This window comes from Andrographis paniculata, unplaced genomic scaffold (genome assembly GCF_009805555.1).
Source record: "Andrographis paniculata isolate CXL003 unplaced genomic scaffold, ASM980555v1 Contig52END, whole genome shotgun sequence".
In the NCBI taxonomy this organism is placed as follows: Eukaryota; Viridiplantae; Streptophyta; class Magnoliopsida; order Lamiales; family Acanthaceae; genus Andrographis; species Andrographis paniculata.
The window spans coordinates 2,817,764-2,842,292 of record NW_026137587.1 but is presented as its reverse complement, the minus strand read 5'-3'; the positions used below and the strand labels follow the sequence as shown (position 1 = coordinate 2,842,292).

The window sequence follows — 24,529 nt, the reverse complement described above, 5'->3', positions numbered from 1 at the left end:
CCCCCTAATGTGGACTTCACTTGAAATCTCGTAGCCAACGCATCATAATGTTCCTCACCAATTTCTCGAACGTTGTGATTGGTAAAGTCTTAGTCAATAAGTCTCTTAAATTCTTATCTAATCGAATCTGCTGCACATTTATTTAACCATTTTTATGGAGATCGTGAATAAAGAAAAAAATTGATGAAATATGTTCCATCTTATCTCTTTTAATATATTTTCCTTTTAGTTGAGCTATACAACCTGCATTATCTTTGTATAAGATAGTAAAAGGATTGTCGCTTTCAGATTTCAAGCCACAAATTTATAAAATGTGATGAATCATCGATCTCAGCCAAACATACTATTGATTAGCCTCATGAATCGTTATTATTTCTACATGATTTGAAGATATGACAGTTAAAAAGTTTTTTGGTGGATTTTCATGATACCACTGTACCTCCACAAGTAAATATATAACCAGTCTGAGACTTGGCTTTATATGGGTTAGAAAGATACCCAACATCTGCATATCCAATCAATTCATGTCGATATCCATTTGGATATAATAGGCCGAGATCAATAGTTTTTTGGAGATAACGAAAAATATATTTAATTCCTTTCAAATATCGTGGTGTTGGCATTGCACTAAATCTAGTTAATAAATTTACAACAAATACTATATCTGCTCTTGTACAGTTAGCCAAATACATTAATACTTCAATAGTACTTAATAAGGTACTTAAGGACCAAGTGTTTCCTTACTCTCTTCTTTCGGTCTCAAAGGATCCTTGATAGGATCGAAAGTTCTAACGACCATTGAGTACTTAATGAATGTGTTTTATCAATTGCAAATAATTTTAATATCTTCTGGATATATGCAGATTGATGAATTAAAATTTCATTTTCCAAGTGTTCAATCTGTAGACCAAGTAAGAATTTCGTTTTCCGAAATCCTTGATTTTAAATTCCTTTTTCAGGTATTCAATGGCTTCTTAAAGCTCCTTGGGAGTTTCAATTAAGTTTAGACCATCCACATAAACAACTATGATTAAAAATTGTGTATCATTCCTCTTTATAAAAATATATGAGTAAACAAAATCATTAGTATATCATTCTTTCATCAATGATTGACTGAGCGATTGTACCACATGCGACCAGATTGCTTGAGACTTTTGTAATTTAATAGAATAATATTCTTTTGGCTTTGATTTGTATGCATCAGTCATACTAAATTCTTCAGGGATTTTAATGTAGATATCACTATTCAATGAGTCATATAAATAGGTAGTTACGACGTCCATCAGAAGCATATCCAAAATTTTATTAACTGCCAAACTAACAAGATATCAAAATATTATTTCATCAATTACTGAAGAATATGTTTCATTAAAATCAATTAGAAGGCCTTTGTGAAAAGCCTTGAGTTATAAGTCTTACTTTATATCTGGCAATTGCATTGCTCTCATTTCGTTTTCAAACAAATACTCATTTATACCCAATAGGCTTAACACCTTCAGGTGTTTGAACAATGAATCCAAAAACTTTTTGTTTTGCCAGTAAATTTAATTCAGACTAGATCACATCTTTTTATTTTGATCAATCTATTCTTTTCCGACATTCATCAACTGATCTAGGTTTTGGATCCTCTTCATTTTCCATAAGATTAAGTATGCAAAAACATTATCCATAATCATATCATTTCAGTTCCAATGTTTTTCGGATGATTAAATTTCTCATGAAGTTTATAAGGATCAATTTCTTTAGGAATTTGATCCATGTTACTTTATAAATCTTGAGGATTTTGATTAATATTCATAACCTCAACCCCTTTATTTGTTCTTTCTTTCTTTTGAGAATTTGTATCTTTGAAACTTACAGGTCTGCCACGGTTCAAACGTGCATTTGATTCACTAGCACTTTGTATTTTTATTTAGGAATAACAATTTTAGCAAGTGCATTTTCTGCAGCTATATATAATATAGTGACTCTGCTGGAGTTACAAAAAATATCAGGCAACTGATTTACTATTCGCTGCAAATGTAAAAATTTTTGCAATTCCAATTCACTTTGACTTGTACGAGGATCAATAAAACTGAATGATATTTTCCAAGTAATTTCTTTTTTCAGTTGATCAGTTTCTCCCCTTAATATCAGGAAACATAACTCGTCAAAATGACAATTAACAAAACGAGCCGTAAACAAATCACTAGTTAATGGTTTAAGATATTTAATGATAGATGGTGATTCGTACCCGACATATATCATCAATCTCCGTTGAGGGCCCATTTTTGTATGTTGGAACGGTGCAATTGGCACATACACTTGGCACCCAAAATTTTGCAAATGTGAAATATTGGGTTTTTTATTGCACACTAATTGTATTGGCGAGTAGCTATGATAACTTTTCGGTCTTAACTTTATGAGTGATGTTGCATGAATAACTGTATGTCCCCAAGCAAATATGACAAGTTTAAATTTCACTAACAAAGGTCTTGCAATTAATTATAGTATTTTTATAAGCGATCAACTAAACTATTTTGAGTGTGTACATGAAGTACAAGATATCCAATATTAATTCCAATAGACATGCAAAGATTATAAAATGTCTTAGATGAAAATTCACCAGCAATATCAAGACGATTTTTTTTATTGAGTGATAACAAAATTGTTCTCTTTATTTAATTATTTGAGCAAATAACCTCGCAAATATCAAATTGTGTGTAGATGACAAACATACATGCGACCATCGAGTAGATGCATCAATAAGTACCATAAAATATTGAAATAATCCGCATAGTAGATCTACAGACCCACATATATCATCTTGAATTCGTTCTAAAAATGCAAGAGATTCAATTCTCATTTTTGCTGGTGATGCTCTAGATAACAACTTCTGTTATGAGTAAGCAACACATTTTAACTCATTGGTATCTAATATAATTTGAATTTTCAAATTACGGCCTTGAGTATTTTCAATAATTCGTCTCATCATAGTACTATCGAAATGCCCAAACCGGTCATGCCAAATTATAAAATCTGTAGACTTCTAGTCTACCAGATATGTTTCAATTGCATTAATCTTTGTGTAATATAATCCAGAAAACAATGAAGACAAATTTTCTAATATATATATATATTTGTGTCCATCAATGAATTTTGTAATAAATAAAAATTCATTAATTGTCTAATTTGATGTCTCAATATGATATTCATTTCTCAAAATGTCATTAAAACTTAGCAAATTTCTTTGGGATGTGCATTTGGGATGTTCAATTTTATTTATTCGGGGGAGAAATATTATCGCTCTTCCGGAGCCCTCAATCAATTTTGCACAATCACCTGTAGTATTCACCTGAAGTTATCCCAACTTCAAGTTGATAAAATATTTCATATATTTTAAGATAGTATGCATTGATGCACTATCAATGAGACATAAATTATCTTATGTATTATTTATTATAGCGTATTTAGCATTCGTATTTTGTCTTCTGGAAGAAAATATAAGAATAAATATATCAATAGATTTGAAAGAAATACATAGCTCATATTATTAAAAAATATGGGGAGCAAAAAGTCAGGGCTTACAAAAATATATACACCTATCTATATATATTATTACATTACACTTTCCGGATTTTTATAGTATTCACTTTCAGGGTGTACCAGAAAGTCAAATACATTTAACATTGTATTATCAGTACATTTATCACTACAACTAACAATATTTTTTGAAAAATTCATTTCCGGGGCATTGGCAATTTTCGGGGTTTTAGCATCTTCAGGTGCTTTATTTTTCTGCTTCAAGGAGTTTTGGTACAACTCTACGAAATAAGAGTTTGAGCGACAAGTTATGGACCAATGTCCTGTCATCCCACAACTATAACACTTATCCTCAATTTTCTTCGAACTTTGACCAGATCATCTAAGGTCGTTTTCAGAGGCCTATTTGGTTCCTATTAATCAAAATATCCCCTACGGTAATAATATGAAACAAACTTGCCACGACCACGACCATGGTCGGATCCATGTCCATGATTCATCCCATGTCCACAGTTAAATCTATGTCCACGGCCTTGTCTGTGACCTCGTCTGCGGTTGTATCTAGACATATTATTCAAATACTGAGCCGCGTTCACTTCAGGGAATGGACTTGCACTAGTTGGCCTCGATTCGTGATTTTTTAGTAATACATTTGTATTCTACTCATAAAAAATAGACAAGTAATAAGATCATAATATTTAGTGAAACTTTTTTTCTCGATATTGTTGCTGCAAAACTATATTAGAGGCATGAAACATGGTGAATATTATTTTACAGAATACCCATATTAGTGATATTTTCACCACAAAATCTTAATTGGGACGTGATTTTAAATATCATAGAATAATAATTGACAACTGTTTTAAAATTTTGCAAACACAAGTGTTGCCATACGTGTTTCGCTTTTCGCAATATAACCGACTTCTGGTGGCCAAAACGATCTTTTAGATTTGTCCATAATTCAAATGGATCTTTTACTATGAGGTATTCTATTTTTAGAGATTCGTCAATATGATGATGAAGAAAAATAATTTCCTTTGCACGTTATTGGCTTGTGAATTCATTCTTCTTAATTATTATTTTTACAAGTCCCATGGACTCGAGGTGCATTTCAACATCCATTACCCACGACATATAATTACTTCCGATAATAGCCAATGAAGGGAATTTAAATTTTTCTATGTTAGTCATAATTATATTGAAAATAGTTGAGTAATTACCTAAAAATTTGGCAAAATCTCTGTAGCATTTTGATATATTCTTTTTGTATCCGAGATGGAACTTGGAAAGAGTTTTGACAACACTATGATGCTTTCTTTTAATATATGGGACAACACTTTGATCTAAGAGTCGGACAAAATTTTTACAACTCGTGCTAATAACGTACTCCCTCCGTCCCATATAATTTGTCCTATTTGGCTTAGGCACGGAGTTTTAGGTATTGTGTAATTAGTGAGTAATTAAGAAGTATATTAGTGAAAATAATTATGATTTAATAAAAATAATTTTAGATTAAGATTAAGATGACTAAATAGTTTAATTAAAATAAACAAAATTATAGATTATGAATTTTAAAAATGTGATTAAGGTGTATAATTGTATTTCCAAAAATGGAAAGGACAAATTAGTTGGGACAGACTAAAATAAAAATAGTGGACAAATTAAGTAAGACAGAGAGAGTATTATATATATATGATATATATAACAATATATAATTAAACAATAATATTATGTATGTGTGACAGATATATTTAAACAATACTATTGATGTGTGATGTATTGGAATTCAAGTGTGGCGTATGTTTGTAAGTATTGTCTACTTCTCAGGGTCCGCAGCTAAGCGGTATTTTATTTACCTTTTGATTTTTCTGTGATGGTTTTTACATAGTTGTCTACTTTATTAGGATATGCTTGCACGCAACCTGTTATGAGGAATTATACCATTATTTTTGGCAATTTTTGAATTGGTCTATAATGCTCATGAATTGTGTTGTTTTATAAATTTTATTTTGTGAACCGTTTCAAGGATTGAAATTTTGATAGCGAGATGACATCACCAATACACAGTCACCTTAATGTATATATTATACATAATTTTTTCGCTTCCGTTTGTGTTATGCAACCACATCATTTAGCTTTGTTGTGTAATTGAAATGACACCATCGAGTATGTATAAGCTAATATATAACTTTTTTGCCAACTAATAAACTATTTTAGCATGAAGGCATGTGCAAAATCAATAAATTCTATGTTGAACTTTAGTGTCAATTGTTTGCAAATATATTATATAATGAACTAGGCATATGCAAAATCCATAACAAATTTTAGCTTGAACTTCGCTTCAAGCTTCTTCATAATACAGGTGTTGTATAAGTGAGTTAAGACATATAAAACCATTCTTATAACATTAGTTTATAAAATTTGTGGAAGTCTAAAATTGCTAATAGAATATTTCCACTGTTCAAACTTTATTCCCACACAATTTGAAATATTATGCAAACATAGTCAAATTTTGCAAAATCAACCAACTAAGATCATTCCCAAATAAGTACATGTCCCATAACATACAACTACATACAACCTCTAATACAACAATGACGTACAACTACCCATCTTCCATTATATTACACAACTTTTAATAAAAAATAAAACATACAGCCACATGTCTTAGGATAATGTGTCAACTTTGATCATATCATCTGCATTACAGTTCAAATTACTTAATCAACGCAACACATCCTATGATTACAATAGCAACGAGGATAGACACCCCTTTTTTTTTTGAAACGATGCAATCGAATATTAGTTTCTTCACATAGTTTGATCAACCACACAAGCTCTTTAGACTCACCTACTTCTAAATCGGGCATATTCATCCCCGAAACAACTTCATCTCCATCAAACTCATATAGTGTGTGCGGGCTTCCCATATTCTTTAATGGTGGATTTAAAGGTTTCAACTAACAACAAAAAATCACATTGCCCGAGTTTACAATTGAAAAATAATTTACCTTTGGTATCTTTTGTAGACCCAACAACTTTTAAAGAAACATATCTTCTGCATCGACAAAACAAAGTCTTATATCTCAAATCCACTCTATGTTTCGTCTTCTATGAACTACTAGACATAATTAGTTTAATCAAAGCCTGCAACAATTATGAAAATCATTTAGAAAAATCACAAATGCGGACCAGACATTTACTACTTTTATCTAATGCGACAACATAACTATTTTGATGAACTTTTCTTAAAATGAATATCATAAATTTATATTTGGTTTACATACTTTCATTTTTATATATCATTCTAATTGCAAATAAAAAATCATTCATAAAAAGAATTACTACATTGGGTTTATTTTTTTCCGAATTTCACAAAACTCTAATTTTTATAATTAAACACAAACCAATCAACACAAGAAAAAATTGCAAATCTAGACAGTATAAGGATCGTATAGAGCTTGTACAACGATAATGAGAAAAAATTGGTAAATTGACTAATTTGTAAAAATTTGATAAAATTGGATCCAATCGGACATGTATAAAACTAGTAAGAAAAAATTCCAATCGAGTATGTATCAACTAAATTGACTTATTTCAAAGAAATATGACATAAAAGTCATACAAAATCTATCAATAATTACATTCTCACAAACAAAATTACAATTATTTCTCTCAACCCAACGCATTCGCGAAACATTCTCATGAACAAAAACTTAATTTCAACTAGTAACGCATTCGTGAAACCTTCTAATGAACAAAAACTTAATTTCAACTAGTACTTAAATTATAGATTTAGGAACAAAAACTTACCTCCTAATTTGAATGGACCGCTGTCGCTATTTTTTTTAGCCAAATGTAGCGCTGGTGAACTCACAGTCGTAAGCCCTAAACGTGATTCCCAACTTAATCTCCAATCTTGATTCTTTAATATAATACAGGGAGGGTATAATAGTCATTTCAAATAACACCCTTAAATACATAAACTCATAGTCGCATACACAACACGCGTTTCTCAAATTCCGTTGGTTTACAATATTTTGGGGGTCTTGTATTTAATTCTACAAAACACAAATATGTTGGGTGTTATTTTTAAAATAGATGGGGCTATGCACTTTTAAAGTAAAACACGTGGGGACAATGGACTTTATCCTATATTAAAAAAATAAAATGACCAATATTCAGATATTTAAAATATACTCTTAGGGATATCAAATGGGGCGGGTTAGCCCCGGACCTGGTCTTAATGGGGCGGGTTCAAGTCTAAAAAATTTGGTTCGGGACAGATTGTGGATTTTAAGTTGTAGACCCGGCCGGGTTCGGGGCTGATTACGAGTTTTACTATAAACCCGCTCCACCCCGGACCCGGAACCCGAATATTTTAATAAAAATGATAATTATTTATATTTTTATACAATATAAATTATATTATTTTATTTTAAAAAATTTAAATATAAAATAGAACCTTAATTTTAAATCAAATTTATTTTCGCATTTATTTCTCCTACAATTCTCTTTATAGTCGGGAATACTGTTAACCGCCATCACTACGGACTATCGTTAATATTTGATTGTTCTTATTTTTAAAACTATAATTTTTTGGTACTTTGACGCATACTTCTTTTAGTATTAAATTATTTTTTTTTAAAAAAAAAACAGGTTTATCGAGTTGGTCCCGAACAGGTCCTGGGGCCGGGTTGAAGCGGAAGGCGGGTCTTGGGTCCTAATATTTTCTAACGAAACGGATCCCGGGGCCTGCAAAACCTGTCCCGAACCCGCCCCATTGACATGGCTATATACTCTCAATCTTTAGTTGGTATCCAAGCCAAATTTAACAATATATTCTCAATCTTTTCTCCACAAAAATAACTAATGTATCTATTCAAAATTTATTTAAAATTTTTTATTTATATAATATATTTTTTTAATAAATAAATATATTTCTAGATATATATATTCAAAATTCTAGTTTATTCATAAAGTTAATTTATATTAATTATATATAAATATTCATAGTATTTATTTATATCATATAAAATTATATTTATTTTAAAAATACTTTCTACTATCTATTACTTTTTTAATAAATACTTATTTTTTTAATCTTTATGGTGAACCAAGTGGACTAAGTGAGTAATTAATTAAATATTAATTAAATAAAATTATTTCCATCTCAACTTTTGGAATTTATTTGTAATTTTTTTTAGTACAATTCCTAATATATATTTTATTATATCATATAAAAAAATAATATTCATTATAAAAAATATTATTTCTTTTGTGATTTTTTTATTTAAATTTTTACTATTTAGTTTTTTTCTTTTTTTAAAAAAAATATAAAATCAATCTATTATTTTTATTTTTTATATTATATTAAAATTCTATTTATTTTCAAAATATTAAATAATTATTTAAATTTAAAAAATTAATATTAAAAAAAATTCAAATTAAAAAATGAAACCCAAAACAAACAAAGAAACACAGCCTAAGCACACAAACCCCAAATATCTGTCTACACTGTCCACAAAACCACTCTGATAATCGCCATGGATATTGAAACAAAACCAAAATGACTGATCAATAAATCAATGAATCCCGACTAGAGATTGAGGAGGAACTCCTAATAAATGAATAAATAGATGCAAATAAGGTGCGTTCAAACATGGAATCTCGTAGCCACACTCCGACGCTGCTGCAGAAGCGCTGCACATATCCACCAAGTCCACGCCCAGGCCATCGCCCGCGGCCTCTTCTTCCTTCACCCCTCCTCTCTCCTCCTCTCCCAAATCCTCCACTCCCTCGCCAATATCATCATCCTTCAAAATCATGTCTCCCAATCCCAATACCTGACCGACATTTTCAACCTCATTCCCAACCCTTCCGCTTTCGATCACAATTCCCTCATCCGCGCCCACACCCTCCTCCAATCCCCCCACGCCGCCCTCCTCTGTTTCACCCAAATGCGCCGGAAATCAGTCCCCCCTGATTCCCACACCTTCCCCTTTGTTCTCAAAGCCTGCGGCCTGTTGCACAACGCCTCGCCTCTGCTCGCGGGGAATCTCCACTCGGAATTGATCAGGTTTGGGTTTAGAGCTGATGTGTTTGTGTGCAACGCGCTGGCCAGTGCCTACTCTAAATCCGGTGACCTTCATCTTGCCAGAAAGGTGTTCGACGAAAGTCCGCATAGAGATGTTGTGAGTTACAATGTTATGATTGATGGGTTAGTTAAGGTCGGTGCAGTTGATGATGCCAGGAAGCTGTTCGACGAAATGCCTCAAAGAGATGCAGTTTCTTGGGGCACTCTTTTGGCAGGGTATGCAAAGTTGGATTATAAATGCAATGAGGCCATCGAGTTATTCGATCGAATGATTGATTCGGCGGTGAAGTTCGACAACGTGGCAATTGTTTCGGCGCTTTCGGCCTGCGCTCGTCTTGGGGAGCTGACAAAAGGCCGGAAAATACACGATCGCCTTTGTCAAAACAATGTTAAACTAGACGCGTACTTAGGTACCGCGGTGGTCGACATGTACGCCAAATGCGGATGCATCGAGACAGCGAAGGACGTCTTCCATTCATGCGACGATAAGAACGTGTCGTTGTGGAACGCAATGCTCGTCGGATTAGCCGCACACGGCGACGGGGCATTGTTGCACGAATACTTTTCAAGAATGGTGGAGGACGGGACCAAGCCAGATGGGGTGACAATTCTTGGCGTTTTATCGGGGTCAAGTCATTCCGGGCTCATCAACGAGGCGAAGAAAATATTCGCGGATATGGAGACTCTTTACGGCGTTCAACGAGAACTAAAGCACTACGGCTGCATGGCCGATCTCCTCGGTCGCGCTGGGTTGATCGGAGAAGCGGTGGAGATGATAGAGGCGATGCCGATGGGAGGGGACGTGTTCGTGTGGGGAGGGTTGCTCGGAGGGTGCAAAATACACGGAAATCTTGATATTGCCGAGGAGGCGGCAAGGCGCGTGATGGAAGTGAGGCCGGAAGACGGCGGCGTGTACTCGGTGTTGGCGCACATGTATGCAAATTCGCAGAGATGGGATGACCTGGTGAGGGTGAGGAGATTGAGGGATTGCAGATGGGGAATCAAGAAGATGGCTGGATGTAGTTTGATTGAATTGGATGGGACAACACATGAATTTGTTTCTGGGGATTGTTTGCATCCTTGCACTCAAGATATACACTCTGTGTTGAATGGGTTAGAACTACAATTCGAATCGATACAATACTAATTGTTCTAATCTGTATGAAAATACTATAAATAATGGCTAAATTACACCAAATCCACGGGTCGTTTTACTAAACTGTGTCAAATTTTCCGCACTTCTAAAAGTACGTCAATCTGTATGGTTTTATAAACTTTGTGTCTAACCGCTGCAGCGGTTCTTATTTAAAAATATTAGATTTATGCGTGCTCAAACTGCGAATAAATTTCAAAATTTCAATTTATAAACCTCCGTTATAAATTGAGATTCTAAAATTCGTTTACAATTTGAGCGCATTTAGATCATATGCCGCTAAATAATGTCTGCCGATGGAATTAGACGCAAAATTTATGAAACTATGAGAGAGTTTAACCCAATTTTAGAAGCATGAATATTTGACGCAATTTCGTAAAATTACATATGGATTTTGTGCAATTTCGTCAAAAATATAACAATCAAACACCGTTAAATAAAATCTTCCGATGGAGTTAGATACAAAATTTATGAAACTATGAGAGAATTTAACGCAATTTTAGAAGCATGGATATTTGACGCATAAAACTACAAATAGATTTTGTGCAATTTAGCAAAAAATTATAACAAATAATATATTAATTATATTTAATCAGCACCGTCAAGAGCGAATGACTCCCTGTTAGAGTGCTTATTGAAAATTTATCAACATCGTGCTGATTGCCTCAATCAATACATAAAAATACTATAAATAATATACGAAAATATAACAAGACATCATGAAGTATTAATACGTATCGTTGGTTCTATTTTATATTAAATTAGCGTCGCAATCGCCGCTAAATCCGAATAATAGCCTATATGGAATCGAATTCCATACTTGGTAGTATATTAGTACTATTTACAAACAAAGGAATTTTGGTTTCCATAAGTGAATGTAGTACCTAGTTTGAAGATGTTGCCTAGCCTAGCCTAGCTTAGCTTAGCTTGAAGGAGGGCTTCTGGAGCTGTTGCCTAGACAAAAGTAGTTAAATATGTCCTGCAAGGTGATTACGCCTTCGAGGCGACCGGTGGAAGCCTCGACGACAATGATGCGCCGCACATCTGAGAAATGACACGATGATAAGTTCTTATCTGTGGAAACAAGTATGGAATTATCTTGGTCTTGTGGAGGCTAACCTGGTTCGGAGAGAAGTTGCATCACCCAATACAGGGAATCAAATCTAGTGCATGTCCGGTATCTGGTTCGACGACCTGTGACGTTGATCACTTCCAATGCCTGTATATGATTCATAGTTAGCATATATATTAGTAGCAAATGAATATGGTAGCAATCGATTTGTGCCGAAGTTTCATTTTACCTGAGATACTGACATGTGCTCGGGTTGAATACGAGTATACAAACTGTCCTTTGCCAATGCTGTAATATCACTGCAGAGAAGAAAACGACGAAATGATATGGACATACAGCAGTCGAAATAAACAATCGCAAGGTTTGATTACCTTCTGGAGTATACATTGATGATATTACCGGCATCGTCAACTACGGGAACTGAACTTATTTGAGCTGTACTAAAGTAAGTAAAAGAACCATTTAGCAAACAGGGAAGTTTCAGAGATGTATTGATATTCAAGGAAGCAACGAACAAACGGGCGATCAAAAGACCATTTCGTATGCGCAGATTTAACCATTTCAGAAGGAAGTAATCGTTTACCTTCCAGAAGTAAAGTAAGAGCAGAACTAAGAGGGTCATTGGGGTGCACTGTCAAGAGCGCACGACCACCTGATCTTCTAACATTAACAGCCCAAGTACCTATCGGTATGTAACCAATTGGTTTCTGTAAAAGAGGAACATGCCCAAGGCGGCCTTCAAAATGGCTGCATATATCTTGAAAATCATTTTAAGAAAAAACAATAATAAGCATCAACTAGCATCCATCACAAATACTGTGAAATATATTCGATATTCAAAGAAGTTCACCGCACGCACTCCTTAATATTCCAGCAAGGCATGCAATGTGTAACAAATGAGTGAAGGACCCATCCGCCGAGTGCTGTATAATAGGGACAGCAGAAATGTTATTTCTAAGAATCCACAGAACTGCATTCCATAGCGATTCATCCGGACCAGCCTGTTGTAGATTGCGGAAATACAATGGAAATGCACAAGTTAATTATAAAGTTTGCAACATCCAATTTCCAAAAAAACAAAAAAGTCATTATCAATCTATGTCGATCAGAGAATTTACATAGATTAATGGTCTCCTCTGGATGGGATGCAGAGTCCCGACTATATCTCTATAGTTTTGGAGCTTCCAGGCTTTCCAGGAAGATATTGTGCGTATTTCATGATCTACATCGGCAAACATTGCCCTGTTTCTCTGAAGCTGCAGGATGTAAGAAGCTATATCTCAGACAGAAAGATTTCAAAACCCAATAGGTTAAACAAGAAAGTCGAGATTATTAAACTTGATGTAATGTTATAGATTGATTAATCTGATTTCAATAAATAAGTTACTCCATCATTTACTACATAATACCACCTCTACTATGCTATAAAACTCAGTTAAAGAAAAGAGTTCAATTCGTCGTATTTATTTTACTTCTCTACCGCATACCTGTCCAATTTTCTGCAACGAAAGTAGGCTAAATACATTCTAGTGTCGATTAAGACGTGCAAATACCTGAAGTAAAACCAAAATAAAATCTGAAGCAGTCAGCATCCCCACCATTTGTCCAATACTTTCATTCCATAGAGGCACAGAATTGATTCCCTACAAATGCACAACCAAATAATGAATGCCGTATTTGTCACACATCCATACAGAAAACAGAGGAAATGGCTGAGAATTTATACCAGTTCATACATAACATTGAAGGCCTCCTCTACACCCACATCAATATCAAGTGCAATGACCTAACTACCATGAATAATTATGAGATTAAAACATTGTAAGTAGAGGCAAGAGCACAGTTTATGTCCAGAGTATATCGAGACCAGAAAAGTGCTGAACAGAAGCCAACAGCAGTCAAACCTTGCCTGATTTTGGAATCAGCTCGTATGCTGTAGATGATAACAAATGTGTAGACAAAACTCGATGAAAGGCATCCAGATCTCCATCTGATAATTGCTCAACCGGTTCACTAAGGAGTCTGCCTGAAGACGAGCCCTAGTTTGCAAGTAGCAAAAGAATATAAATGACAGACTCAAAAAACCTAGGAGAAGATATATTATCGACTAGATTAGATGTTAATTCGGGGTGTTTAGAGAGAGACCACAGATGGCATGACTTCATTGTTTCCGCTAGTACTAGCCTCAAAAGGTGCAGCATTCAAATCTTGAAACATGAAGTTGTTTCCATTCACTAGGACTATATTGTTCATAATTCCATGTTCGTCAGTCTCACATATTTGCTGCTGATCAACTCTCCATGTACCATCAACCAAGAATCTGAACTGAACAGGCATTTGGAGAAAGAAAATACAGTCATCAGTAGGCAAACATTTTGTGAAGATACTTTGTACACATTCTCTAATATACTTATTACGAATAGGAGATGCAGTGTGAGTCTACTTAATTCAAATCCCACAGCAGACACTGGTCTAATCTCTGCATTACTTCAAAGAAACTAGTATGGGAACAGCAAGACTACAATGATTCAGATCGAGATACATATCTATCTATTTATCTATCTATATATATATATATATAAATAAAAGGCAAATGCAGTCTTCCCAGTTTCTGATACTAATTAGCTTAAAGAATTAAGAATTAATGTTTTGATCTTCCCCATTTCTGTGAAAGTTTCGAATTAGAGTGAGCTGTTTCAACCAATCCCAAATGAGTTTGGTATCAAATAAAATTCCTAAGATATAAAAATTCATGGTTCGAATCTTCACAGATATCTAGTTCTATTGAATCTCAAGCTAGACCACAATATTCCAAATTAACTTACCCTCAGAACACAACCTATTTTACATATTTTAATCATATTCCAACATTATTTCCTATAAACATGATAGTGTTTCAACCATTCTTGCCTATAACTACTGAAATTTGAACATTTCAAATAAAGAGAAGTCACTAAATATTCTAAACAGCCATGCTTAGTATATTAACAAGAATCTAATCATATTGAATCTCAATCCAGACCACACAATTCCATATATATATATATATATATATATAATATTGGAAAACACATCCTATTCACAAAATTTGATCGTAATCCAGCATTACCTGATAGCAACCTGGTGGAAGATCAATAATTATCTGGAAAACAGTTCCAGAACCTTCAATCAAAGGCAACCGTATCCCCTCTCTCCACCTGTAAACACAAATATATACATATATATATATATATATATATTCAATAGCCCAAAAGTGCAGAAACAAACTTACTCATAACACCACCATAACTCGGGCTAATCTCAACCCTAAAAATCTGGTAAATACAAAATTGGGGAATCTGAGAATTATTACCCATTGAAGGAGCCAGATAGCGAGACCTGGCGACCTCCATAGCGCCATGTAAACGGAGTCGGCACCATCCCAATGTCACAATGTGTCACTGCGGACCCAACACAATTTATATGTCTATAAACCAGCTCGATCGAGCTGATGGAACCCCTAATTATAATAATATAAACAGCGCTATCAGGAAAAGCTGTACTCCGACAAAATCTGTGATAAATCCGTCACCTTAAACTGCAGAAGAAAAAATATATCGTACTGACTTGGCGAGCAAACAACCGAATCGAATGGGTATTCAACAGTGCGAACGCAGACTTGACTTTTTGATGGAATTTCCAAGAGAAAAACTTCCCCAAGCAGTTTGGGCAGCTTTGTCTTCATTGGATCGAAAAAAGGGATGGAGAGAAATGGAATATATATATATTTTTAAGTGAAGAGGTGTGGGTGTGGGGCTTCACGTAGCTTTCCTGCCATGGAACGATCATGCCACGGTCACTCATTCATTTTATTATTATTATTCTCATAATTCTAATGTTTTTGTTTTCTTTTTTTTTTTTTTTTTTTTTTTTTTTAATCACGATTAGAATCTGCAGCGGCTATCCCAAAGGTGCGGGTAAACCCTCAGCCGAAAATCAAATCCCATAAAAATGTCATACTGAGCAAATTATATGTGACAGGTGATTTGATGGTCCGAATTTGAACCTGATTCTAATGTTTTTCCTGCTTGCTTTATAGTCTATGTTTTATATTATTAATAATTTTACACATTTCACCTTTAATACTCTTTTTCCAATAAATAGTTACACGTTTTTATTTTAGATTGTAGTTTAAATTTGAAGTAAGCAAAAGTATCTTTTAATTAAAATTACTATTTTATTTTTTTAATAATAATAATAATAATAAATACAATATTATAATATAATATAAAAATTATTAATTTATAAGAACTATTATATTTTAATAAAAAATAAAAAATAGAATTATATTATTATTTCTTATTTATATATTATTTAAATTAAAATTTAAAATTATATTCAAGATACTAAATTTAAATAGAATAAAAATTTTTTAATTGTACTAAAATTATTAAATATAATTTATAAAATTTTAAAATAAAATGTAAAATACAAATAATTAAATATTATATTATAATTTTATTTTTATTTTATATATTATTCTTAAATTAAAATTTTAAAATACTTCTATAAATAATCAGTTTTCTAAAATATTTTTTATATTTTAATTTAAAATTTTCAAAGATAATTAATAGTGTAAAATTTAAAAATAAATTATAAGATTTTTATTAAAAAAATACAATTATATTAATAATATGATAATTAATTTAAAATAACTCTATTAAAGTATCTCTTCACCTCAATAATTATTTTTTCAATTTTTACTATAAAAATTAGTTATTTATGTCATTAGCTTTACAAATAGTTATTTAATATTTACTACATTTTTAAAGAACTTGTTAACTTTAATAAAAAAAAATTTAAAAAAATAATTAAATATTATTCAAAATTTTTAAATTTTCGACTAATATTTCAAATTTAAAAATAATAGATTATATATTTCAATTATTAAAATTTATATAAATTAATATTTAAAAATTAAAATAGTATAATATTATATAAAAAATTATTAGACAAGATAAATATATAAAAATATGTATAAATAATGGGTCCTATAAAATGTCAAAGGTGTAATGTGTTGAATGGGATTACTATAACGAGTGATAAAGAGAATAATTTGAATGTTGAGATGAATATGACGTGGATGAGAGATAAAATGGATAATGAACTAGATGAAATTACTAATAACAATTTTTCTAAAAGTTATTTTTATAATGATTCATTCAAGCACAAAATCGAATGCTTGTGCTTTTGGCTTCGATTTGTGCTTCTATTTTTTGTTTTAACTTATTTTTTAAACCAATCCAAACGGGCTCTTAGATCACTCAATATCTCTTAATTTTTATTGTTCTTCAAAAAACAAATATTTTTACTTACATTAAACACTTCATATTTTTATAAAATTAATTTATGTTAATCATAAATAAATATGATTTTTATTTATTTATATTATTTAAAATTTTATTCTTTACAAAATGATTACATATTGTATATATTTTATTGATATATAGTATTTAAAACATTTAAATATTTTATTTTTTTAATATATACTCGTCCGTCCTAATTCAAAGTACATTTTTTACATTTTTTATTGTGCCACTCAAAATTATCACTTTCTTTTTCAATAAAAATAATCATACATTAATATCAAAATATTATTAACTTTTATTTAAATTATAAATATACAATTATGAATACAATTTGTTGAAACTTGATTTGGATTTAGCAGTATACCAGACCTGAAACCAAAGCGAAAAGGCTGTTTCAATTGGTAGGGTTCCTTTTGGACTCATCCTAATTAATAAGAAATGGGCTTAGGGTTTAGGGTATTTTGGGGCGCTTATAAATAGATAATTATGGTTCATATGAATTAGTATAATAAAATCTCTCCGATTCTTACCCGTGGACATAGGCTGACACACCGTCACCGAACCACGTAAAACTTTTGTGTTCTTTATTTGTTTTCTTTCTCATTTTCTAAAAACAAATGGTATCAGAGCCATATCTGATTGATTGAAGATGTCCTCGCATAAATTTGATTTGGAGAAGTTTAATAGGTTGAATGATTTCACGCTCTAGAAGGTTAAGATAAGGACACTTCTTGTTCAACATGGATGTGCGACTGTGTTGGAGGGAAAAGACAAGTTTCATAAAGACACGAAAGATGAGGTGAAGAAGGAGATTTTGGCAAATGCTCATTCCACGATCTTGCTGTCAGTTACTGACGAGGTGTTACGGGAGATTGTAGATCAGATGACGGCTTCAAGACTATGGGATAACCTGTGTGAGAAGTACTCGAAGAACTCTCTCACGAACAGACTATATCAGAAGCAACAACTTTACACCCTCCGGATGTTCGAAAGTACTCAGGTAAAGGATCATCTTGATACCTTTAACTGTATTATTCTTGATCTTCAAGGGGTTGAGGTTAAAATAAATGATGAAGATCAAACTTTAATTTTACTGTGTTTACTACCTGGTTCATATGAGAATTTTGTAGATACTATGATATATGGTAGAACTAAAATTTCTGTTAATGATGTGAAAGATGCTCTTAAGTCCAAAGAATTGAAAATAAAGGTTTCTTTAGAAAAGGGTTTTGGTTCATGTGCAGGTAGGGAAAGACCACAAGAGAAAGGTAATGGAAATGAGAGGTCGCGTTCAAAATCAAAATTCTCTAACAAAGTTAAATGTTACATTTGCAAGGAGAATGAGCATATTAAAAGAGATTGTCCAAAGAATAAGGGAAATACAAAAGTTGAGTCTAGTAATAGTGGTAGTGCTGTTGTGGTACAAGACAGTTCTAATGATAGGGACCTTGGTGAATTTCTGACAGTGTGTAGTGCTAGTCCTGCTGATACCTGGATTATGGATACCGGTGCTTCTCACCATATGACGTTCTCTTGTGATCTACTCACTTCTTTCAATGAGATGAATGGAACGGTGAAGTTAGGTGATGATGGGGTTCTAGCCATAAAGGGGAGCGGAATAGTGCAGATAAAATTGCATGACGGTACTGTCAGGAAATTTGACTAATGGTATGTTCCTAAACTCATAAAGAATTTGATTTCTCTTGACACCTTAGCCAAGAATGGTTTAAAATATCAAGGTGAAGGTGAGTGGGTGAAAGTCCTGAAAGGTGCTCTCATGATTATGAAGGGAAAACTGCAACATGAAATTTCTTTTCTACAGTGCAGTTCAGTGATGGGAACAACGCCGGTATCCCAGTCCTTGGATAAACATGATGCCATGAAAAATTTGTGGCACCGTCGATAGGGTTACATGAGTGAGCAATGGTTGTCTGTGCTGAACAAGCAGAATTTATTTGGTGGGGATGTGACATGTAAAATTCAATTATGCAAAGCTTGTGTAAAAGGGAAGCAACACACGGTGAGGTTTAGTACCGGTCAACACACTTAAAAAGAAATTCTAGAGTATGTTCATTCAAATTTATGGGGTCCTTCTCCGGTGAAATTGCAGCGCAGTTGTACTTACTTTGTCACTTACATAGATGATTATTCAAGAAAAGTTTAGTTGTACTTTTTGAAGACTAAAGATGAGGTGTTTGGGAAGTTCAAGGAGTGGAAGACCACGGTTGAAAAATGAAAGGGTAAACAGGTAAAGACTTTAAGAACTAATAATGGGTTAGAGTTCTGCAACGCTCCATTTGATAATTTCTGCAAGAAAAAAGGTATAGTGAGGCACTACACTGTACGACACACACCACAACAAAATGGGGTTGCAGAGCGTATGAACCAAACCCTCATGGCGCGTGCTAAGTGTATGCGCATATTTTCTGGCTTATCTAACCAATTCTTGGCTGAAGCAATTAATACTGCTAGCTATCTGGTTAAGAGATCTCCATTAACTGCAATTGACTTAAAGACTCCTCAAGAGGTATGGTCCTGTAAACCCTATGACTACCCTAATCTAAAAATATTTGGATGTCCTGCATACGCTCATGTGAATGATGGTAAGTTGGAGACGTGGGCGGTAAAATGCATATTTCGAGGGTATGCAACATGAGTCAAAGGTTATCGACTGTGGTATACAAAAGGTAAAAATCCTGGTAAACTTCTTATTAGCAAAAATGTAGCTGCTATGCTTGATCAGAGTAGAGGTTATGAAAGTTTTGCAGGTACAAAAGATTATGCTGCTAACCAGAAGGTGGAGTTTGAGACTCATGACAGAGTTGTGTTAGAGGAAAAGCAACAAGATAATACTATTGATCAATCCGATCAACCAGATCAGTCAAAACCTCAAGGGAAACCAGTTTGGGAGGAAGCTGATGATACTGGTACTGGGGTTGAAGATTCCATAGCAGTTAGAAAGGGAAAGAGAAATATTCAGAAACCAGCTAGGTTTGCAAGATGTGTCAATACATGTGACATGGATTATGTGGCTTATACATTGGTGGTTGGTGATGATCTTGGCTCTGATGAGCCAAAGACATATAAATAAGCTGTGGCAAGTAATGATGCAGAAAATTGGATTATAGTGTTCCCACTGGCTTCACCCTTTTTTAAAAGAACAAGACTTCGGATCTCGTTGCACTACCAAAAGGGTGAAGCCAGTGAGATGCAAGTGGGTCTTTAAAAGAAATGAGGAAATTCCTTGTGTTGAATCTACTAGTTCAAGGCGAGACTGATGGCAAAAGGGTTCTCACATAAGGAATGAATAGATTACCATGAAGTCTTTTCTCCTATGGTGAAACACAAAACCATCTAGGTTTTTTTGGCAATGGTGGATGCTTTTGATTTGAAGTTGGAGTAGCTTGATGTAAAAACAACATTTCTTCATGGTAATCTAGAAGAACGGATTTACATGTCTCAATCAGAGTGGTTCAACAGTTCTAAAAGGGACCAGGTATGCTTGTTAAAGAAATCTCTATATGGCTTGAAGTAGTCTCCGAGGCAGCGGTACAAGAGATTTGATTCTTTCATGGTGTCTAATTGTTATACTCGTAATCAGTTTGATAACTGTGTTTACTCGAAGAAAGTTTCTAGTGATTCATTTGTGTATCTGTTGTTGTATGTGGATGATATGTTAATTGCAGCAAAAATATGGCTATAATTAATGACTTGAAGGCTCTACTAAAGGGTGAGTTTGAGATGAAGGATTTGGGTGCGGCAAAGAAAATATTGGGTATGGAGATCTTGCGTGATAGAGAAGTAGGACGGCTATGGGTTTCTCAAGAAAAGTATATTGAGAAAGTTTTGCAGACATTCTCTGTTGATCAGTCCAAACTGGTAAGTACTCCTTTTGTGGCACACTTTAAACTTGATTGAAGCACTATACCGGTTACAGATGAAGAGGTTAGCTACATGAAGACGGTTCTATATTCAAGTGCAGTTGAAAGTCTTATGTATGTGATGGTATGTACGAGACCGGATCCCGCTTATGTTGTTAGTGTGGTGAGCAGGTTTATGACTAATCTGGGTAAAGCTCACTGGGCAGCTATAAAGTGAATCTTGCGATATTTGAAAGAAACGTCTGATATTTGTCTGGTATATGATGATAAAGGCCATGGTGATGGTCTGGTTGGCTATGCAGACTTTGATTACGGGGGTGACTTGATGAAACGAAGATCACTGACTTGCTTTATCTTCACACTGTTTGGATGTTTAATCATTTGGAAGTCTACTTTACAATCTATGGTTGCATTGTCGACGACTGAGGCGGAATACATGTCAATGACTAAAGGTATTAAGAAGAGTATCTGGTTATATGATATGGTGCAGAGTTTGGGTCTGAAGGTGGAAAAAAACTAGTGTTATTTCGTGATAGTCAAAGTGCTTTGAGTTTGACTAAAAATCCGGTGAATCACAAGAGAACCAAGCATATTGATGTAAGGTTGAATTTTATCTGTGATATTCTGGAGGAAGACATGTTTTCTATTCAGAAAATAGCTACACACAATCCAGCTGATATGTTGACAAAGGCACTACCAATGGAGAAGTTCGAGCATTGTTGGAACTTGGTAAATATTTGCAGGAGATAAAGTCCCCTTGGGGCATCTGGCTGGAATGAGATGACTGAGAGAAATACTGAGGAATCTTTGGCGGTTAGAGAACTCCAAGTCAAGGTGGAGATTGTTGAAATATGACTTGAATTTAGCAGTATACCCAACCCGAAACCAAAGCGAAAAAGCTGTTTAAATTTGGAGAGTTCCTTTTGGGCCCATCCTAATTAATAACAAATGGATTTAGGCTTTAGGGTGTTTTTGGGGTGTTTATAAATAGATAGTTATTGTTCCTAGCGGTTTGAAAATTATTGCAACTCTCTGAATCAGTATAATAAAATCTCTCTGGTTCCTACCCGTAAACGTAAATTGACACACCGTCACCGAAATACGTAAAACTTTTGTGTTCTTTATTTGCTTTCTTTCTCGTTTTCTCATAACACAATTACTTTATACTTAAAGTAAAAGGACAAAAATATCAAAACTTCTTACATACTTTTACTAACTAATAAAATACTTATTTTTTTTTAATCTACTAAAAAACTCCAAATGGTCATTTCAAATGGAACGGAGAGAGTATATATTCATTTTTATTTTAAAAATATCAAATATACTATTCATATAATAATAAGAATAATAATAATAATAATAATAATAATAATAATAATAATCATCATCATCATCATCATCATAATAATATTATAATATATCATCATTAACTTATTAATCTCTATTTACTTAAATATCGTATCAATAATCAAAACGTCAATTGTCCCGAATTAGAGAGAATGCAAATATATCTATTCTTTAGGCCAACTCCATTTATGCAGCTGTAACTCAAAAAATGCAGCTGCTACATTATTTTTACTCCAATCCCCAATTATATTTTTAACTCTAAAACAAATATTCTCCAAATATTACATTTCATCTATTGTTTTAAATATTTTTTTATATTTACAATTCACACCAAAATTTTATTATTATTTACATAATTTTTTATTGTTTTAAAAAATATTTTTTACAAGTTAAATATAAAAATAAACAAATATTATAACATATACAAAAAAATTATAAAATGCTATATAAAAACAAATATTACATTAAATACGAAAAGTTATACAATGCCAAATTAAAACAAATATTACATTAAATATGAAAATTATATATGGGATTAATTATTCAAATTACTATATTATTGGTATCATAGCAATGGCTCATTTGTTGTCGACGAGCAACTTTACTGGCTTGAGTTCTTGTTTCGTCAGTTCTCCCAATAAATTTCTTAGCCACAATGCTTGACAAGTTGCGGATGTTGCTACCATAAATTCAACTTCACATGATGATAGTGCTACCGTCTTCTACTTCTGTGAGTTTCACCTCACAAGGGAGTTGTTGATGTAAAACACCATTCCTCCGGTACTTTTCCTTGTATCCAGGTCTCCTGTCATATCACTGTCTGAATATCCGGTGATAGTTTCCTCAATTCCATCTTTTTGATACATTAGTCATGATGGATTGTTCCCTTCAAGTATCTTAAGATCTGCTTTACAACCTTTTGGTGTATGGTTGTAGGTCTCTCCATTAACGTGCTTGCAAGTCCAATTAGAGGTGGAAATATGCTAGACGGCTTATGAGGGGCCTACCTCTTTACCTACATAAGGTCTAGTTTGACATGACCTATTTATTTAAACAATTCAATTTAGGTTAATTTTAAAGTCTATTTAATTAATTAGAATATACTTGGACTTTACAAAAGTATGTTAGGCCTATCAGATCGACCTATTTATATATAATTTTAATTTAATATATAAAATTATTATATTTTTAAGCATTTCTATTTTTTTTAAAAAAAAATTAATTTAGTGAAAATAATTAAATATAAGATTGATTTATTTTAACTATAATTATATATATATATATATAAAATAATAATTGCATTTATAATTTTTTTACTAATATTGAATTTTAAAAAAATATAATCCCTCCATCCGCCAATTTAGGGACATTTTCTTTGTCATTTACAAATAAGTCCCTAAATTTGGCGTACGGATGGAGTAATTCTTATATAGGCTTTTAAATAGACTCGTAGGTCACACAAGCTTAAAAATATGCTAGACTCGTAATCCTTTTATTTCAAGCTAATAGGCTAGACTCAGACCTTAGTTTTTCAACATAGGTTTGGCCTGTTAAGCCAAAGCTTGGCTTGACCTATTTTCATCCCTAGCTCCTATGGATGTTTAATCAACTCATTCAGAAGTGATATGTGAGTTTCTCTATCTATAAGTTGTTTGTATCACTCAAAAAATGCTTCACGTTGATCTTGTTGGCCTCTTCTCAAGTCAACTTCAATAAGCGGTGCTTCCAACCGTTCAATGATTGGAGCACTGAGATCACGTTCCTCTGCTATTATCATATTATTCATGATGATACAAATAGTCATTATATCATGCAAAACATATTTTTGCCAAAAATGAATAGGTCCAACAATAATTCCCCAATGCGACTGTAGAACATCAAATGCACGTTCAATATCTTTTCTACATGATTCCTGCTTTTGTGGAAAAAGTTTCTTCTTCGGACCTCATGGATCATGAATAGTTTGCATAATCGTTGACCACTTCAGATAGATACCATCAACTAAATAATAACCAATATTATATTGTTTCCCTCGGATAACATAGTTTACTGATCATAGTAAAAATTTTGAATTGAAATAATTATATAATGTGATATAAATAGGTATGA

General features: G+C 33.0%; 2 protein-coding genes across 5 annotated transcripts; one reads left to right on the top strand and one right to left on the bottom strand.

Annotated features, from left to right (window-relative positions):
- Positions 1-9,040: 9,040 nt before the first annotated feature.
- LOC127254017 (pentatricopeptide repeat-containing protein At5g61800) lies at positions 9,041-11,105 on the top strand. Its single transcript, XM_051278870.1, has one exon. The coding sequence runs from the start codon at positions 9,162-9,164 to the stop codon at positions 10,764-10,766; it is 1,605 nt and encodes a 534-aa protein (XP_051134827.1). The 5' UTR covers positions 9,041-9,161; the 3' UTR covers positions 10,767-11,105.
- A 266-nt stretch (positions 11,106-11,371) lies between these two features.
- On the bottom strand, positions 11,372-15,575 carry LOC127255012 (sucrose nonfermenting 4-like protein). Of its 4 annotated transcripts, none has more exons than XM_051280418.1 (14): positions 15,416-15,575; positions 15,197-15,284; positions 14,954-15,041; positions 13,990-14,169; positions 13,749-13,883; positions 13,571-13,630; positions 13,398-13,487; positions 12,963-13,100; positions 12,695-12,845; positions 12,428-12,601; positions 12,216-12,279; positions 12,074-12,143; positions 11,892-11,991; positions 11,372-11,816 (listed from the first exon to the last, which is right to left on the bottom strand). In XM_051280418.1, exons 2-14 carry the CDS (start codon positions 15,262-15,264, stop codon positions 11,695-11,697), a joined length of 1,440 nt encoding a protein of 479 aa, XP_051136375.1. In that variant the 5' UTR covers positions 15,265-15,284; positions 15,416-15,575; the 3' UTR covers positions 11,372-11,694. The 4 variants fall into 4 exon arrangements, with proteins under 4 accessions (XP_051136375.1, XP_051136376.1, XP_051136373.1 ...); XM_051280419.1 differs by having other exon boundaries at positions 13,990-14,164; XM_051280416.1 differs by having other exon boundaries at positions 15,197-15,575.
- Positions 15,576-24,529: the final 8,954 nt, after the last annotated feature.

Excerpts from the sequence above, each read along its gene's own strand:
- LOC127254017 (XM_051278870.1), top strand. The coding sequence starts at position 9,162 with ATGCAAATAAGGTGCGTTCAAACATGGAATCTCGTAGCCACACTCCGA.
- LOC127255012 (XM_051280416.1), bottom strand. The coding sequence starts at position 15,264 with ATGGTGCCGACTCCGTTTACATGGCGCTATGGAGGTCGCCAGGTCTCG. Across the intron at positions 13,884-13,989 it reads ATGAAGTCATGCCATCTGTG|GGCTCGTCTTCAGGCAGACT; the intron begins GTCTCTCTCTAA and ends CTTGCAAACTAG. Across the intron at positions 13,488-13,570 it reads TCAATGTTATGTATGAACTG|GGAATCAATTCTGTGCCTCT; the intron begins GTATAAATTCTC and ends GTGCATTTGTAG.